Here is a 14047-nt window from a genome sequence, read left to right as displayed (position 1 = left end):
GATAGCATCATGTCTGGATTTCCTGATTTAACTGGGCGTAAATATTGTAATATACATTTATGACATCATGTTAGATTCAGGTGTTGTTCAGATTTCTTGCTCTCTAATTAGTGTTTAGGATGTCAATAACCTATGCATTGAATATCCAAACCAGCTTCATTTAGATTGGAAGAAACGCCTTGAGATCAGCTGGTCCAAGCCCCCAAGGTTGCCCAGCACCGTGTCCAGTCAGGTTTTTAGTATCTTCACAAATGGAGGCTCTTCAGCCTCTCCAGACAACCAGATGCAGTGTAAAACCCTTAGAGCAAAAAAGTGTTTTCTTGAGTTCAGATGAAATTGATACCGAGAAGATCCTGGCTCCTTCCTCTTCCTTCTCTCCCATCAGGTATTTATATACGTTCAGCCTTCTCCAGGCTGAACAGTCCCAGGTCTCTCAGGCTCACCTTATATGAGAGGTGCTCCAGTCCCACAATCATCTTTGAAGCCCTGTGCTGGACTCTCTCTGGTAAGTTCACCTCTCTTTTGTACTGGTGAGCCCAGCAGAGGACACAACACACCAGGTGTCCTCACTGGTGCTGAGGAGAGGGGAAGGACCACCTCCCTTGACATTCCTGCAATGCTCTGCCTAATGCAGCCTGGGATGCTGTTGGCTTTTGCCACAAGGCAGCTGATGTGAACTCTTTTCGGTACAAAAAGGGTGTAATGTGACAGCTTAACAAAGCTAATTGTGGTTAAAAAAATGTGTAGCTGTAGCTGGGGCAAGTATGTCTTACAATTTTGAATGCACTGTTCCGTTCTAAAGCTGTTTTACTTCTTTATTTGATAAGACTGTCCAGGACACTCAAAATGGCAGCTCTGTGACTCTTTCTATGCAAATTCTGTGTAGATAACAGAATTGAACTGTTACACGAGTAGCACCAGAGTCTCTGTGTGCTTAAATTGCTGCACAAGAAGCTCAGAAGCAGAAAAAAGCTCCTTAGGTGGCAGTCTTGGAATGGTATGGGAGTAATAGGGATTTGAGTTACTGGCAATAATGAAGACAAGTCATGCCAGCAGCCCAATTAAAGGTTTTTCAGTTTTGCCCTTCATCTCTGCAGCCTCTAGGTTCGTGTCAGTGGGGAGGAATGTGGCTACACATCTGAAACGCAGCTCTGGCTGTGCCTGAGCTGGGCTGGAGTCCCGCTTTCCCTTTCTTGGTTGTGGACATTCTGCACAGGTGGTAAAAGGCATGAAATATATCATTAGAAGAATCTGCAGCGTTGCCTCTAGTGTGTCGGTAGCGTTTCTGGAAGCTATCATGTACAAAGTCAACTTTCCTAGTGGAGCTGTGGTTTAGTTTCCTCATTATTTTGGTTGCACACGAAGATTGGTCTCTCAGAAGACCATCTGAAAGCCCACTGGGAACTATTAGCATCCCGACTGCACACCTACCAATGTAAACAAATACTCAGCTGGAATCGGGATACTTAAAAAGCACGATCTGTTTATTGCTGGGGTAAATGAACTGCTTCTTGCTTCCCTGAAGAAGACATTTTATTTTTTCCGTGGCAGAAAGCAGGATGCTGTGGTTCAGTAGCACAGATTAGAGATTATGCCCTATTCAAGTAAGAACTAGAGAAATTATTCATTAAAGTGATGGTGGTGGTGTTTAAACGTACTTAGTAATAAAGAAGGCATAAAATGTTTTCTTAACTCTGTTTTTCTTAACTCTTAAGTAGTCCTTATTCAGAGGCAAATCTGTACAAAGAAAGCCACGGGGTTCCTAGAAAAGACAAGACAGCAATTAAGGAACTGGAGGGAATGGCCTGGAAAAAATGGTCTGAAATAGCTGTAGGATGACTGCAGCACTTAGACTGGAATGCGACAGAGCTGGGCTCAGTTCTCTGCTCTGCCAGGGATCTGTGGTCCAGATTGCTTCTGGCTGGAGGCAAGAATTACTCACTTGCCTTTGCTGCAGCACCTAACTCAGAGGAATCCAAGACCCAGAGTTAGGTCTTGCATAGGATGCAGGGGGAGGCAGACTGAGGACCAAAAATGCCTGTGTGCTCGTAAGTGAGTGAGGAGCTGCTAGGAAGCAGTCTTGTAGGTTTTAACCTCCTGCCCCTGCTCAGCACGTACACACCTGCCTGCAGCTGGAAAACCAGAGCCTTGTTCCACTGGGATCCGCGATGCAGAGTTGTCTCAAAGAAAAGTGCCAGCATCTGTTTAGCAAGGACTAACTAGAACTTGATCTTTAGCTTCCGAAAGACATGTTGAGACCAGCAGCTATGTTTTGTAAAATGGCCTATTGTTTAAAATACCAGTCCAGTAGCTTGGATCTGCTGTCTTCCTCAGGCTGAAAACTTGAGCTCCCACCTGCCACAGAGTGCCCTGACCACAGCATGAGCCTCTGGTCACGGAGGCTTCTTTCCTTCAAGCTGTGCTGCTACGGAGCAGGTAACTGAGGGAGAGCAGGCGTAAGGGCAGACCTAGTTGTCGGGGTGCTGAGAGAGGCATCCTAGGGCCTGTTTCCCACTCTGAGGTTTTGTTCTGTGTTTTATCCTTTGTCTAGTTAACAGCAAATGCCTAAAAAATGCCTCCATCGGGGCATTCCTTTTGCTGAGTGCCTAAACTATGAGGATATAAGTTCATGCTTTTTTCTTATTGCTTGGATGCTTATTCATTATTTCACAGAGACGGATGGAGTGAGGCTGGGAAGATGTTCCCTGGCTCAGCCTGTTAATTAGATTTCCCACTGGTTAGGATGTAGTGCTGGGAGATGGGGTTCCCCTGAGGAGATGAAGCATTGAACTTGTGTTATTCTCCTAGAGAAAATATTTTAGGCAATTAGGCTCTCATGGAGCAAATGGGTGGCAAACCCACCTGGAGGCTTTGAAAAGAAAGCAGCTTATCTTGCTGCTCTGTATTGCTCTTTGTACATGGGGTGAGGTTTGTAGCCCCCCGGTGATGTGGGGTGGTTGCGAAGGGAATGCTTTGGGCTCTGATGGGGACTGTCATATGGGACCAGCAATCCACTTGTTTCAATGGGCTGTTCCGGGCCTGTCCTGAAGCAGAAATGTAGGAGTGCAGAGAAATCTTAGGTGCAACAGGGAAAATCCAGACCCTCCAGATTTGGGCAGCATCTGACCAGAAACCGTTTGGATTGCAGTTGTAAATACAGGCTTCACATTTCTGCCTTCTAGTGAGATCTAGCCCTTTTTCCCTATGTGCCTTCATCATCTGCACAGTGGGAATAATAGTATTAATAGATGTTTCGCTTAGCAGTAGTGAGAGATTATATTTTTCCAGATCGTATGAGGATTTGGGTCACTGAGGTATTGTGATAGCTAGAGGTCCTTCTTGATATTTCGCTCGAATGTTTGCTAGGTCACTAGGATGGGAACTACTGACAAAGAGCAAAAAGATGTAAACAACCTTTCTGAGAAGAGACAAGACAGGGATGGGGTGTAGTTCAGTTTCTACCAACAGATTTTCATGCATCTATGTCCCAGAAATTGAAGCAGTGAACAAAACTGAGAAACTATTTCCTGATTGTTGTAAAGTGTCCAAAGATGACAAAGCAAGAATCCATTTTAATATTTTATTGGCGAGATGTATAGTCTGTAGTGGCTCTAAGTCCTTAGAATATAAAAAGATTAATTTTCTTCTTGCAATTTAAGTGAGTTTAAATTGTTGAGATTTAAATTTACCTGAACGAGCCTGATAGAGCGTCCTTCCCTGTACAACAGCTAATCATACAACCTTATCCATCACAATAGCTGCCTTTTCTTACCGACTGCAGCACTGAACGCATTTTCTCAGTGCATGCTGGGGAATGTTCTGATTACCTGCTTGGCTCAGGATGTGCCCTAGACTTTGTTAATCTAGGTTTATTACGCTAAGGCTTTCCCAGCAGCTTAGAGCTAATGCAATGGATTTTAAGGGTTTACACAGTAGCAACTCTTTCAGCAGCCAGTCGCCTTGGCAGTTTGATTAATTCAACAGGATTAAGCTTTCTTAGTTCTCAGCTACTCTGGGGGTGGGAGAGAATCTCTCCTACCCCAGCATCTGTAGTGCGAGTAATGCATATACAATTAATTTTCTTGTTATGGTCTGAAAATTATACCTGCATTCTGGTTTCTTAATTTTAGTTCTAGCTGTTCCTTTTCCCAGCCATTACAGTCACCCTCTCTTTATTCCTCACGCTTTCCATAATTTCCCTGATAAAAACAGTCAGTCTGATTCAGCTGGATGGATCCTCAGTGGATATATGAATACTTCTTTGAAATCAAGTTCATTCAAGGTTGCAGACCAGTTTCCTTTCGTTGTCTTCTGAGACTCCTGTCTCTGCTCCTCTGCTCCAAAACCAGACACTGGCAGAACTGAAGACGTGCAACAGTCACAAGATAGATTTGAGAGGCTTTTGGAAGTGTGGTTGACATTCTGGTAGGCGAGAAAACCCCATGTTAGGTCTGAGCACTGATGTGCTTTTTTGCCCTGTACTGTCAGACAGTCATGCCAGGGCAGGTACCGAGATCTCAGGGTCCAAAGATGTCAACAGTCATGAAAGGAAAATGGTTAATTTCTTGAGAAAGCATTATTTCAATTTTTGTGCCTGATAATATTGAGTATGGCAGACTGACAAAACCAGTTAATCCCTGAACAGAAGATGTGAGCTTGAAGCGGATTGTCCACTTTTGTTCTTGGCAGGGAAAGGGGCAGTTACTGAGCTGTGAACAGCTGCTTCCAGAGACGAATTTCATCAAGGCTGATGTCAGGACTTGGCTAGAGAATGGCACGTTAGCTGCAAACTCATGAGCCTAATACGGAAAACTTTTCAAATTTCAGCATACTAACTGCCAGAGACTGTTAGGCCACAGGATTGCAAGATATATCTTGTGCCGCGAGAAAGGTGAACTTGTTGCAGCATCCTAGTGCTCCTCCGTGGGTGGAGCAGGAATGGGGAGGCTTAAGGGAAAAGACCGGGTCACATAAGCTCTAGCCAGTTTGTCAAAGGCTGTGCCACCTGACCAGAAGAAATACCAGTCCTTGTCCCTGAAATTTTAGACAAACCTATTACCAATATTTCAAACTCTAAACTACTCAGAAGCACAGGCGAGACCTTTTTGGTGCTGTTAACACTTCAGCTTCACCAAAGGATGCAGTGGTGTGGTGCCAATGGAGCAATGCTAGCAAGGCTGCAGCCCACACAGCGCCAACAATTTGTGGTGTGAGCAGGGATGGGGCACTGTTTTCTTTGTCTGATAAAACCATGAATGCTTACATCCTGCTGAAGTTTTGTGCAAAACCTGATTATAGAGTGCAACACTACCACAGCTCAGTAAAAGTTTCTTTGTAAAGACTTCTGGAATCTTCAAGCATGGATTTACAGAGCACTGTCACCGAGATGATTCAAAATAATTTGGCTCCATTCTCAGAGGGACAGCAGACCTGGGCGCACAATGGTGGCCAAAAGCGCACCTATGTTCTTTTTTCAGCCCTATTTCAAAATAACATGAGCTTTTTCTCCAGAGAGTGGTCATATTTCCCCCCCAGCCCCTGGTATGATTGTTTAAACAATTTAAAAAAAGCATACATAAAAAAAAAAGCGTGTCATTACATCTTCTGGCAATGGGTAGAACCTACAGAGAACCTCAACTTATTTGACAATAGCAATGTCCTTTTCCAGGTGCAGCAAACCAAGGACAGGGAAGCTACTGTGGAAAAGGAAAGAGGGTTATCAAAGCAGGGGCAAAGGGTGCTCAAAGACAAACTTCAGCATAGATTATCTACTCATGCCTGTAGTCATCCTCTGCTGTTTTAGTTTTCAAACAGATAACCTATGTTAGGTACAGTAAAATATGGCAATGGAATCAGCACTCCCTGTCTTCAAAGAGGACAGTCCCATTTGTGGCAACATAGTAGCGATGTAGCTGAAAACAGGCCTACTGAGAAGTTTGCAAGTGGATCAAATACTGATGGGGCTGCAAGTCCTACATTACTGACAATTTGTTTTAACCTCTCCAGGCTTCTCATTTTCACAGATTACAACATAGGAAACTCAGCTTCACCTTAACTCCAGCACTCATACGCACAGCTACGGGTAAATGAACTGCCTCTGCTTCCGCCTTTCAAAACAAACAATGGCGAGTTCTGTCTTTCTGTGTCTATGGATGAAACTAAATGGTGCTTATTTGCATACCCTCTACAAACACATTATCCAGCTTAGAGGAGAACACTTTTGGTGGAAAAAGTGCCGTAGCAGACATTAACACCCCCTCTCCCAAATACAGTACGTGAATACAGTCAGGTTGGGATACGCCAGAACACACTACTGTGACTTTTATTGTGTCCTACTCCAGGTTAGGTTATAAACCAGAAAGCTGTGCTGAGCCCCAACCCACCATGTACAATATTCCTCAGGACTTAGCCCTGCTCTGGAGGACAGAGGACAATGCTACCGAGCTGCAGGAGCTCCCTGTGAATCTGTGCACGAATTCTTCACTCCTGCAGTCATTGTTTCACTATAAAAATGGCATTCAGGACTAGAGAGTATATGGTTATACCTAAAAAACTCACTTGAAACACATCATGAAGCACTAATGAATATTTTTCCTTCTAACTCTGTGTTCCCTAAAAAAGTTGTCAGTAGGCAGGAAATGCACCTGTAATATGAGATGGCTGGGAAGGGATTAGCTGCTTCCTTTTGCCGATTTTCAGGCACGTGCATGTGTTCGTATACTTTGATTCATTAAAGGTCCCAAAGGAGTTGTTCTGAAGACTGGTTTCTTTTGACTGTCTAATACAAAGATGATCTTGAGGTCTCTGGAAGAATTTATGATGTCAGAAGATGTGATAACAAATGCAGTCATATTCAGTTCTGAGCATGAGAACGGTGGAGGAATTTTTCATAAATGATTAAAAAATACAGTGATTGTTTGCATAGCTCTAGTAATTAATTTTGTGCCATTTTTAAAGAATAATAATAATATTGTTCCTAGAGATGTGGGTCTATCACAGATAGTTAAAAATTATGTAAGTCATTAACTTAAAGTGGTGAGAAAGTTGTGAAAATTCCAACATCATTCAACAAGAATGAAAAGGTTAAGGTGGAGGCAAGTTTACCTTTAAAGTATTGTAATTTCAATTAAAAAAACCCAACAATTAATTCTGGTTTCTTTGTTGTGTTTGTTGTTTTAACTAAATAGAATTAAACAGTATTGCTATAGAAATGAATAAAGTCTAGAGTTGTTATCACAAGAAATTTTTAATATGGTTTGTGACAAGCAATATCAAAGTTACCAACTCTCAAGCTTCATGTTCTGAAACCAGACAACTCTCAGCAACAAAAAAGTTGTGCACTGATAAACATAGGAGGCATATTGTATTTTTTAATTAAATATGAAAACATGAGCTGTGTACATTATTTTTTCCCTAGAAAACACAGCAATTTCAAAAGTTTATCATAAAATATTTTCATGAAATGAGTGAACCAGCAAACACATGCACTTGTGTGCCTTCCCCCCCTCCCAAGATAAACATAAGAGAGACATACGCAAATGTAAAGTTAACAGAACAAGTGGCGTTTTGTAGTTGTTGTTTGGTTCTTTTTGGAAAGGATGGAATGTAACATTATGCTTGACTTCCTATGTCACAACAAAAAATATTTGGTGCAATATTTTTAACATTTTCATTTTAAGTTTCAATCTGGTGGAGAAAAATACCTTTTTCTATAATAAAATATGTCTGTTTTTCTTAAAACGTTAACTTTTTTTGCACAAAATAATTTTGTAAACTGTCATTTCAAGGGCAATGTAGGCGGTGCCATGTCAATGTCCCCCCCCCGACTTAAAAATGTGATCTGTTATCTGAAGCAAAACAGGGAAACACAAAAAAGAGCGGAGCAGAGGCTGCTTTGCAAAGAGAAGGAAGGGTGTGTCGGACTGGGGAGAGGGAAGGGAGCGTGTGGTGGGGCAGAAAAAAGTTAAAGGTCACTTTCGCCGTAGAGTGCTGTGGAGAAGGACATGTAGTCCAGGGCACCGGGTACAGCATCACGGCCATTGTAGGGTGCCATTCTAGCAATGCAATACTCGGCCTGATCAGGAGGCAGTTCACGCCGTAATTCATCCACAGTGATGTAGTTCTGCAATGACAACAAACAACAGGCGATCGTTACTTTCAAAAAAACGACCTTCCTCGGAGGAACAGCCACCCCCTGCCCCAACACGGCAGCAGACAACAGTCAGGGACAGGGCCCCAGCAACTAGACTAGTGCTGTGCACCCACACAGGGAGCTCTCTGCACGTGCACTTTGGGAGAAAATGCAGTCGCTCGCTACCATTTGTCCAAGAAACTGTTTTTACAACGGAAAGAAAGACCTTTTGCAGGAGAGATGCTGGCACACTTGAAGAAAAGACCTTGAGATATGTAAGGTGTTAGTGTAAGACTGTCTCTTCCCATTCACAGTGTAAGTCCGGCTGAAAGCAAATGGGAAGATATTCATTTGGATCCCATCTCTCACTGGCAGGAGGTAATGGCTGCTTGTGCAGCTTGGGAGTTACTGTTCCCTCTCTTCAGAGTAAGGAAAAGAGCCACCCCCACTAGCTCCAGCTGATGACACCAATGATGATAGCAGATAAGCAAATCATTTGTATTGCTTCCACAGTTACCCCAACAATCCTTGTTTTTCACAGTTTTAATAAGCAAGCAAAACTACTTATGTAAATTTGGGTTCTGGAGATCCATGGAGCTGAGGTGAGGTGGCTCGGTTTCTCTCCATGTAGCAGGTAACAGTAGCTGCCTGCTTGCCATCCACTATGTTCTCTTTAGCTAACTGACTCATGGGCATTTGTAGCTGTCTGAATAATGATTCAGGTTTCACACCATCTCTCTCTCTCTCCTTTGACTTTTCATTCCTTTTTTTTCCCTCTGCCTTTCAGTTTCATGACAGAGTAAGAGGTACTTTTCTTCATAATGAAATACTGTCTGATTCGTGTTATAGTCACCAGGGCATATTAACCATGGACAAGTATATTTAACGTACTGTACAGAGTAAACCACTTAATAAGTAATTCTGTATCCAAAAGTACCTGTTGATTCAGTGATTAGCTTATCTGTTTAGTGTGGAATTTTCAGGCCTTGAATGACAAGAGGACTGGCTTCAGTAAGGGAGATGCCTGAAGGACAGGTATCATGGGTTTCTACATTACAGATTATGAAAAAATATTAGTGAAATGTGGAAACCAGTAGTGGATTGAAGGGTAACTAATTACAATCTGAGAAATGTTATCTCACATTTTAAATGAGACGAATAAAATCATTAGCAAATGTAGAGATATGTTACTATTACATGTACATATTATTTGTTCAATTACATAAAAGATTAGCAGGGATTGTTATATAAGAAAAATAAGATTACATAATTTTTTTTATCAGCTGCTTTCACTGATAATGCAAATTTAGGAACACTTTTAGTATCACTCTGTGCATTTTCCTACTTACAACCAATTTCTATGATTAAAAGATGCTCCTCCTGCAGATACAGTGTATTCTCAATGAAGATCTATTGATTGTGTAATGACTGATAGACACATATATATCTGAGAAAGATCACCTCAAGTTTACAGCCATCAGTAATTAATAGTTTTTCAAGACTAATCAAGAACCATCTGTTGAAGTTGTTCATCCACTTTAAAATAACAAATCACAACCAAGCTCTTAATTAAATTTTTAAAGCAAGAGTGGGCAGCACAGTTCTGACTGACAGCTGAACAGGACTTTCAAGTGCCTTGGCAGGCTGCTCATTAACCCACACGTTAGCCTTGCACTCCTCCAGCACTGCACAATGTTCCTGTGAAAATACCCTCCACACTCGAGAGTGCTTCCCTCAACACTTTCTCGCAGAGATGAGAGAAAAAGAAAAGCAGGAGCAATGCAGACACAGGAAGGGAGGGTGTGGAACCTGACCTTATCTCCAGCCAGGATCTTGAAGGAAGCCATAACCTGGTCAGCAGTATCTGTATCTGCTGTTTCCCGGGACATGAAGTCGATGAAGGCCTGGAACGTCACTACACCCAAACGGTTAGGGTCGACGATGCTCATGATGCGGGCAAACTCTGCCTCTCCCTGAAGGACAAGAAAGTCATGTAAGCCTGGAGATTTGGGCAGCAGTGCTATGAAAGTGGGGAGAAACTGTTCAGCAGCACATCTCACAGCTAGAAAAACAAAGCCAAATAGAAACCACTTATGGTGGGTTTTTTTTTTATCAGGATATTCTTTTTCGGTTTTCTGTTGTGTACAAATGCTTCCCACTCACTTGATGTTTGGAATAAAACACTCTCAGCTGTGCTGTAGGATAATATCCAGCTCCATCTAGCTCTAGGACAATGCTCAATGTCAGGGAATAATATCACACAGACTTACTTCAGGGCAAGACGCACATTTCTCTGCAATACGTGTTCTGCTAAATGTCTCTAGCTATATTTGAAGATATTAATAAAACGATTCCTCGAACCTGTAAAAGAGAGCTTTCACAGCTCTCTTCAGCTGCCAGAACAGGAACCACCAGAAGAAATGTCTCTGGGGTCTTTAACAGTATCTGGTTCATGTTTACTAGACAGCCTTTGGAAAGAAGGACTTGCGTACCTCCCCAGGCAAGGAGGAGGGCAGAGTAGAGCTGAGTCTTCTCCTGGGAACAGGCTCTTCTAACACATCTAGAAGAGTATACCTTTCAGAATAATTAAGGTATCTAATCAAGTGTTAACATGGATTGGCACACTATGCTGAAGAATCTGTATTTATACTGAGCTGATGAGTGAGATGAATAAACACTGCTTCGCCTGACATCAGGATCAAAGATATCAAGAGCACGACCTAGTGTTTTTGTACTACACTCTTCTCATGCACTTTGATGAGCATCAGTCTTCGGTGAAGGTCTTCCTACTAGTTATGGTGCTTCTCAAGTTGCAACATGTAACTGTTCTGAATATGCAGGTGCTCTGGTGAGGGAAAAGCTACGGGGTGATGACTGGAACTTGAACTTACTTACATGTACAGGAAGAGAGATGTGAAATAAATGGTAGGAATGCGAGGAGCAGAATTTGAGTGTATTAAAAAATCAGGTCGTTTATGCTTCCAGGGTAGTTTAACATCTAGGGCTGGGGAGGTTGTGTGCTGTGCAGAGTGCATGATATGAGTAAGTTTAGTGTTTCTTCCACCTGTAGCTATGCAGTTTGATAAATGTAATTCTTATTTGAAAAACACAGAAATTAGGCAATGATTTAAATTTTTTTTACCTTCGGCTACCACTGCAAGACAAAGATTTTACAACTAATACTAGATTTAACATCCATTGATAATAACTGATAAATAAAGGCTATATTTACCTTGATTCACTACACATTCTCCCTTTACTTTTAAATGTGCCTATAAGAATCACTTTGAACATGAGTGACAGAGGGCTCTACATTACCATATTGTAACCCATGGAGATAAGGCAGGCTCGGAAATCTTCACAATCCATCATACCAGTCTTCTTCTACAGGAAATGATGCAAAGATGGAAAAAGCCAAGAGAGAAAAGGGAGAACAGTCCGGGGAGAAATGAACCCACAGGAGACATTACAAAGAATGAGTTTTGGGGAGGAAGGATTTACAGGACAATGAAAAACAATAGTTTGTGAAATCACGAAGTGGCAAAGGGCGTTTTGGACAGGGAATAGTTTACACACAAAATGGAAAAAAAGGAATGAAGATATCAAACAAGACAGATTGAGAGATGGACATGAAAAGGAGTGTTAAGTGACACACATGTAAATGGAATAGTTTGAAGACACAAAAGGAATTTTCTCAAGATAATCAGTTGGGGAATTAAGAAGGAATAGATAGCAAAGTACATTTACAGATAAAGAAGTATAGAAAAGTGATGTATACATAGTCAAACACAAGAACAGTAATGACAGATGGATTACAACAAACAAGAAAAGAAAGGAAAAAACTGTTATTTTTTCACAGTTTAACATCTGGTTGTGTTCACCACTAGCATTCAGTACCTGTGCATCGTTTCCAATATCGTAACCCAAGCTGATGAGACAGGCTTTGAATTCCTCAGGGCCAAGTGTGCCGGAGTGGTCCTGGTTATGCGGTGTGCCAGGCAGCAGGACATGCAGTGCCAGTGGGGTGGTGGTGTGGGCAGGAAGAAGTGGGACACACAGGAAATCAAAAGGAGGTGGAAGGACAACAAACAGGTGCACCATGCAGTGGGTGAGGAGAGGGGGAGAGGAAGAATGACATGCAGACAGGAAGAGAGAGAAGAAAAATAAAAAGTGCACAACATTAGATATCACAATGACATTTCAGGATGTGCTAAAAATGCTCTTGGAACAGCTCCTTCTCAGAGAACTTGTCACATCTTGAGAGCATTTGAATGACAAAAACAGTTGATGCTCAGAAGCCTCAAGATCTCCATCTCCTAAGTGAATTATTTGCGTCACTGCTTGTTATCCATAGTGCCAGAAGCCCTGTGTCTCAATAGTAACTTGGAGTGCACGTAAGCAGAGAGAGGCAGTGGGAAGCATTGCCTTAATCTTCTAGTCAAAAGTCCCACTAAAGGAGTAGGTGAGGGCAAGTATGTTTGGCAACATACTCAAGGAAGCTTAGCTGTCAGGGTATCTCAGGAACAGACAAGGAAAAACAGCTGAAGCTCAGGGGAGCAGTGTTATGGCTGCATTTATGAGATCTGCACATGAGGTGGAGCTTTGACTGGTAAATCTATTTCCAGTGCTCAGCTCTGCAAACAGCACTGCTGTACAGCGTGGCACAACACAGCTTGGCAGCTGCTCTTTCCTTCGCTCATTCCCTGCTCTCCTATGGTGGATGTACCCATCAAACTATACATAAGCTACCACAGGAACTGAGAATCTCCTTCCACCGTGCACAATTTTAGCTCAGGACAGCCCCCAAATATTGAAGAGCCCCTGCCTGTTGCAACCATTCCTGTCCAGATCAAGGAAGCTACAGACAGTATGCTGAGTCCAGTTTTAAGCAATTTTCTTAAAAAAAATCAGCTTTTAAAGTCAGTGTTAAGCCTTCATAAATCAAATGCACAGTTGAAGAGCGGAAACTCACATTCTCTCCGCATTATCATTCAGACTGTTGTGGAGGAAGGGGCAAAAGGATATGAAGGTCAAACTATAAAATTTACAAGGCTTTATGGGTTTCTCTATTAAGAAAGGAAGCTGTGGTTTTCTTTTCAGAAAACCAGTGTTCATCAATCTGAAAGTGTTACCAATCTCTGAGGGCCAGCTGCAGCCCTATTGTCTGGAGATCTCTCAAACAGTCTGGCTGGTGCAGCAAGTGGTGGCTGGTGGACAGCAACCTGTATTTGCATCACTGACTTAGTATCTCTGCTCATGGATTTCCAGACAACACTGATGAGGAAAGATAATGGAGCCATTTTCAGGCTTGGGCTGCTGTCTCCGCTTCACTGCATGACACCTTTGTGATTCGGATTGTAGAAGGAAGAGCTACAGACAGATTGGCAAACTGAGGGGAGGAGAATTTCCTTTAAGGAATTCCTTTCTTATTACACTCATTAGTGCCTTGGCATGTATTTCCACAGTAGGGCAAGGCAGGCTTTACATCGGGGTTTATCTGTATACTGCAGTGCCTTGGTCTGTACAAATCCTCCCGTTTGCTCCATACAAGAGTGAGACTGTTTCTTCAATACAGGTTTATGGGATGTCAGAGTGGAGGAGAGCTGCTTCAAAGAATTCTATAAATCAAGATAATAATCTGCTCTCTGGAGAAGATGGGATAAAAGTCTAATTTCCTAAACAAGCCTTCAAACTTCTCCATACTTCAGCTTTATCAGGAAATTTAACAGTTTCCTGTGAAGATATACTTCTCCTTCCAGCCTAATGATCACCTTACATTCCTCATAGGAACGACTCCTCCACAGGAGTGGGTTTTTTAAGAATGAAACATCTTCCATTGATCTGGTTTTATCACGGTGACTGCTTTTTTTTTTTTTTCATTGCATTGCACTGTCTACATAGAAGCTTGTAGCTTAC

The 14047-nt window shown here is 42.2% G+C and overlaps 1 protein-coding gene across 5 annotated transcripts in view; it reads right to left on the bottom strand.

Moving 5' to 3' along the window:
* Positions 1-3611: 3611 nt before the first annotated feature.
* ACTN1 (actinin alpha 1) overlaps positions 3612-14047 on the bottom strand; it is a 90761-nt gene continuing 80325 nt past the window's right edge. Inside the window, exons 19-22 of one of the 5 annotated variants that reach the window (XM_009564853.2) lie at positions 12029-12109; positions 11450-11515; positions 9946-10104; positions 3616-8122 (exon numbers count right to left, since the gene is read on the bottom strand). In XM_009564853.2, the coding sequence (XP_009563148.1) occupies positions 7964-8122; positions 9946-10104; positions 11450-11515; positions 12029-12109 (465 nt within the window). In that variant the 3' untranslated portion in view covers positions 3616-7963. Of the gene's footprint in view, positions 8123-9945; positions 10105-11449; positions 11516-12028; positions 12110-14047 lie in introns of all 5 variants that reach the window. The other 4 variants (XM_009564869.2, XM_054067260.1, XM_009564876.2 and 1 more) reach the window with 4 other exon arrangements.

Source organism: Cuculus canorus, chromosome 5 (assembly GCF_017976375.1).
Source record: "Cuculus canorus isolate bCucCan1 chromosome 5, bCucCan1.pri, whole genome shotgun sequence".
Classification (NCBI taxonomy): domain Eukaryota; kingdom Metazoa; phylum Chordata; class Aves; order Cuculiformes; family Cuculidae; genus Cuculus; species Cuculus canorus.
This window is presented reverse-complemented; position numbering and strand designations above follow the sequence as displayed.